At 42.7% G+C, this 5,538-nt stretch overlaps 1 protein-coding gene across 2 annotated transcripts in view; it reads right to left on the bottom strand.

Moving 5' to 3' along the window:
* Positions 1-1,417: 1,417 nt before the first annotated feature.
* Positions 1,418-5,538, bottom strand: part of sh2b3 (SH2B adaptor protein 3) — a 61,704-nt gene continuing 57,583 nt past the window's right edge. For both annotated transcript variants that reach the window (XM_008289159.1, XM_008289158.1), the window contains exon 8: positions 1,418-4,846. In XM_008289159.1, the coding sequence (XP_008287381.1) occupies positions 4,458-4,846 (389 nt within the window). In that variant the 3' untranslated portion in view covers positions 1,418-4,457. The remainder of the gene's footprint in view (positions 4,847-5,538) is intronic.

Raw genomic sequence — 5,538 nt, 5'->3', positions numbered from 1 at the left:
AAAACGCATCAGGATGTAGTATATAGTGGATATACTTCAATGCATGTCGTAGAACCGTTAGTGCTTGGACCCTAATAAATTGATTGAATGTTGGTGGAGAGTTAGTGATGAACACTCAGCAGATTTCAAACTCTCACTCAGCTGCTGTTTCCAAGGCCATGAATCAGTCTCCGTGTTGCCAGGCGACCAGCGGTTAACACTTATCAAAATGTGTGACTCCATCTGAAAATATATATATAATAAATAAATGATGGATATATTTAGGCAAGACACTGAAGGTAAGAATAATGTTCCTGATACTCTGGTCACATTTTACATTCTTCTCTACAATATCTTCTCTCAGATGTCTTTTACTGCATTTAATTTTTTTAAAAGTGCATAATTAATTAGATCATGTCTCTTGCATATATTTTAAATACATATATATTTAAAAATCTTTATATAAGTAGTCGATGGAGGAGTTTCATTGTGATATCTTTCAAATTTGACCTCATTTTAAAAAGTATGTTTTTCTCCCTTTATAAATCATCAGCATGATGGGATCTAACAGGCACTCAAAGGGTTAAAATTCTGAATTTAGATGAGATTGTGGTTTTTGTTGTCAGAACTGGTGCAGATTTAAGAAATCAAGTGATGAAAGTGGGAAAATTGGCTAATATATTAACTTTAAAGCACTTTGGGAACATAAACAGGCCATAAACACGCTGACTGGGAGTTTTTGGACACTGCACAAACAATTAATGATGAATAAAAATCACTGGTACTGCTCATTATTGACATACATTTAGTTGCATTGATGGTTAAAAAATTAATCAGGTAGAATGTATTATTTGGTTTAAAAAAAAAAGAAGTGGTTTCATGTTTTTCTCTCTATAAATTATCAGCATGATGGGATCTAACAGGCATTTAAAGGGTTAAAATTCTGAACTTCAAAGAGATTTTGGTTTTTATGGTCAGAACTGGTGCAGATTTAAGAAATCAAGAGGTGAAAGTGGGAAAATTGGTTAATATATATTCATTTTAAAGCATTTTGGGAACGTAAACAAGCCACGAACACACAGTTTTATCTACTTTGTGCTCTCCGCTCAAACATAATGCGTAAAAAGTAAAATATAAATCAAAACTGGTCTCAATAATTGGAAGATTAACTCAATGGGACAATCAGCAAACTATTTTTCTAACTTTTCAAGGAACGCTAACACAGCCTCCATCTTTTCCATCTCGTTAACTGTTGCTTTAGTTTGTGTGTTTTGGTTGATTTTAATGGTGACGGCTACATCGATGATTCTACTTTCCTGCCCCATAAAAAAAAAGCCCCATTTATCTTTAATTGCCGTCTGAATATCTCCCACTGCTTCATCACAGCTCGACTCTTCTGTGTGACAAAGGAATGAAACCACACTCACACAAACAAGACTTTTTTTTTTGGTTAGGTTTATTTTAAAAAAGTCAAATATACAGTTGATATATATTTAATATAATTTAGATGGTTATAACTGAAGGGGATGCAAACACGATGACAGATCGTAGAAGAAGCTGTTGCGGGTTTTTCCGTCGGCTGTCGAGGGGGGAGGAGGGACGCTGGGTCGAACTGGAATGTTTTACAGTGCTGAGTTAAACAAACAGGATGAACAGTATTGAGAACACATTACATTCATCAACTGGACATTTTAAAATAAACATAGTGGGGTGGAGACGAGAGGCGGATGCTGAGGGGTTAAAGACACCTGAGGTACACGGAGGGGGGGGGATCTTCTTTAGCATTAACTCGATTCTTGCAAAAGTAGAAAGCGACAGAAAAAAAAAAACGTCCTGGTGTTCGAAATGTTGTCTGGGAACTTTGGTCAAATATTTCCTTCGGTCTTATGAGCAGGTGCAATGAATTCCTCCATGGAAGCCTGTGACTGCTCCATCTCTCAGATATATTGCACGACACACTCACTGAGCCCTGAGCTTTAAGGGGAAAAAATAAAAATAAAAATAAAAAGGGGAAAAGCAACAGCAGCTTTTTCTGGCAAAGGTACAGTCATTCTGCCTACAAGACAAATCAGCAAAGAGAGAGAGAAAAAAAAAGGACTGATACTCGAAATAATTCCTGTTACCGTTGCTTTCCTTTTGCAGGGAGGTGATGAGGGCTTTGTTTGGACTCATTAAAAAAGGCAGGAAGACCAACCGTACTTTTGCCAAAAACATCCTTGTTTTTGTTCCCCTTAGAAGATGTCAGTCTTGATTGAGAACAACACAACCATTGTAAAAAAAAAAACAGACAAAGCTGACTTATTGCTTAACAAGAGGAGACGGTCATCAAGCTTTTCTCTAAAACAAAAATAAAGCAGGCTGTTACATGATGAGGAGGAGGAGGAGGTCTAAACCAGACACGAAGCACAGATTGACTGAAAATCTAAAATCATCTGCTGGAGTTAGTGTTAAAGCGAGTTAGAAGACAAACAGACGAGTCCTTAGCGCACGAAGAGAAGCTTCAGTTATTGGAAAGAAAATAAAAAAATTACAGACAATCTGACATTTCGTTCGTCTTTGGTGTTGACGTCCAAACTGGTGGAATGTTTATTTTCCCGCAAAAGGAGAGACGGAAGTTCACAGAAAGGAGTTTGAATCGGCAAATCTTTGGACGCTTTTGGAGGATGAAGCACCGCAGACGGATGGCTTTGGTTAAAAGGCTTCATTTTGTTTTTTGGAGTGCGACGACAAACTCACAAGGCACCTTAGGTAGTTAAAGGGAAACGTGGAGGACGAAGGCCAGAGAGACGACGCCTGATCGCATTCAAATCAAACGTTCCTCTCGTTAAAAGGTCTATAAAGGTTATAGTGTACAAACATGATGCTCGCAGCCCGTCCTCGGTTTGGTTTTTTGAAGTTATACAGAAAGAAAAACTAATGCTGAGAAGGTGGAGCTGGAAACACGAGGCACTTGTACGACTCGACTCGACTTTCCTGAGCCTTTCAAGGTTTCGTTCTGGATTTTCAAACCACGGCGGAAGCGGGTTTAAGGTTTCCAGCCTCGCAACTGAGAGGACGAATCATTCAGACTGTGTCAAACGGCCGCCGTCCCGCTTGGTTCTGGTCTGCAGCGGTTCCCCTCTCGTGTGTCGCGCTTCATGTGCACAGAATGAAGACTCGGTGGGCCAAGTCGCTTTCGATAAACTGGAGGATTATAGCTTCACTGCCATCAACCACTTGGACATAAATGATTTCTATGTGCGGTTACAGAACGGACCTTTTGTTTGTTTTCGAGAAGTGCAACTTGTTTTTTTTCCCTGATGGTGGCTCTTCTGTCACATGTCCACAACGCAGCAGAACGTTTCTGTTCATTTAGTTGCACAAGAACGTCCTAACCACTGGTCAGGGCTGCAGGATGGGGAATAAACATAATATATTACTACTATTACAACAACTTCCTTGATTTTCGGGGGCAGAAACGATTCCTTTAAATCCATTTTGTGCACACGTCGCCCTTGATTCCTGAACACCACAAAGACGCCCGACTTCATCACACAAACTCCACGACTGACGGACTCATCTCACATCCACCACGACGGACACATGCACACCACACGCTGAGCTTTGGGTTAAAAAAAACAAAAAACAGTGCAGCTGAAAAGCGGATCTTGAATCATGTCTGTGGTTCTCTGTAATTGCTTTCGCCGAAGGTTTTGGAAGCTCGATCCATTTCTGGGAAACGCTTCCCGGCCGACTTTAACCAAGTTTTCTCCCTTTTTTTTTTGTTTTTTTTTTTTGCTTTTTGTTTTTTTTAAACTTTATTTTATTAAAAACTTTTCTACAAAAGAATCCGTGTATAGAAAAAATACACATTGTTTCCAAAGTGCACTGAAAGCGACGTGCACTTCAATATATAATAATGCACAAGAGGAGGAGGAGGAGCTAATGGAGCGTAACAACACTCGAAAATAGAGTGTTTCTATGATTGTGTTTGTGTAAAAAGCCGGGGTTCTGCTCCACACTGGCGACTTTGTGTGCATATTTTAAAGGAGCACCTCCTTTTGCAAGCGGTGCTCTCCCACCAGTTCAGGTTTAAGTGCCGAAGAAATGAAATCAAGTGCTCCTACACGGGTAGAAATAATGAACAATAGTTTTTGGGGTTTTTTTTTTGCTCGGGCTCGAGGACTCGCTGCTCATGTGACTCTTCCTCTCTCTCGCACACACACGGAACCTCAACATCCATAAAACAAGAATAATCACCAACACTGTTCTAAAACTCCTACTAATACATTCACTGTGGACACTCTGGGTGGAGGCTGTGAGGGTCGGAAACACACACCCAGCACAGACATGAGGAGTGTGTGCTTCGACGTACGCAGAGCCGCGCTTTCATCAGACGGAGACGCTCGAGTTCGTGGGTCTGCCGTGATCAGGTGAGTTATGTCTGACCCGCGCCGAGCGCTGCCGTCGGTCAGAGGTGATGGTTTCCCCTCGGCGGGTCAGAGCAACATGTACTGGTTGTCTATGGCCCGCTTGCGGCCCCGGTCAGGCTCCAGCTCATAGTCCGAGTCCCGCTGAGGGATGATGGGAGTGTGAGGGTTGGCGTGGCGGAGCAGGGGCCTCCTCCCCACCGACTCGCTGCGGCGCAGAGGAAGCGGCGCCGACGGGGCGGGGTCGGGGTGGGCGCGAGTGAACGGGTGATTTCCCGGCTGGGACGCCGAGCCGGGGCTGGAGGTGGTGGTGGTGGTGGTGGTGGTGCTGCTGCTGCTGGTGGAGCAGGAGGAAGGGGGGTGGCTGGAGCTGCGAGCCAGACTGCAGTGAGCCAAGCTGGGCTCGGAGCTCCACCGGTGGAGGGAGAAGGGGACGAGGAGGGCGCCCGAGAGCTGACCTGAGGAGAGACAAGAGAGGGGATGAGAGCTGTGGCGACTAGAACGAGCAAAACCTTAAACGTCGTGATGGCACTAAACCTCTGAACCTCAAAACCCTTCAGCAGGTTTCAGAGAACTTAAACCAATTACAAGAGCAAGAAACTGCAAATGCAGGAGGATTCGTTGGGTTTTTAACTCTGACAGTTCGTTAACTATACTTCATTTTTGGTTTAAGATCGAGCTACTTCCTTCAAATCTCTTCATTCTGCGTGCCTCATTTAGAACATGAACTATTTGCTGTGACCAGATTCTGTAAAGAAATAAAAATAAAGAAACCTGTGCATCAAAAAAAGCCCCGAGCGACTCAGCTGCAACCAACAGTCCAAAACAAACAACTCAGGGACTTCTCTGCTGGACTGCAGGCTGTGTTTACACGGAGCAGATCTTTTTAAATAATTTATGGCATTATAATTGAGTTTTCTCTGCTTCTAGTCATAACTATGCTGTTTCTGTAAAGTTGCAGGACTTCTCAGATCACTGAAAGTAAAAATGTAAAAGCAGCAAAACGACGCCCAGCTTCGAGTTCAGCGGATTAAAAACAATCCTGAACTATATGTTTCTAGCTTTGACTCGTGTTACTGATGCAAACGTTAAGACAGATGGACCAAGTTACCTGCTGAGATCTAAGAACAAGGTGACATCAGTACAGGAA

Source organism: Stegastes partitus, unplaced genomic scaffold (assembly GCF_000690725.1).
Source record: "Stegastes partitus isolate 25-593 unplaced genomic scaffold, Stegastes_partitus-1.0.2 Scaffold596, whole genome shotgun sequence".
NCBI lineage: Eukaryota > Metazoa > Chordata > Actinopteri > Pomacentridae > Stegastes > Stegastes partitus.
Note: the sequence above shows the minus strand (reverse complement) of the source record. Positions and strands in the feature narration are given on the sequence as shown.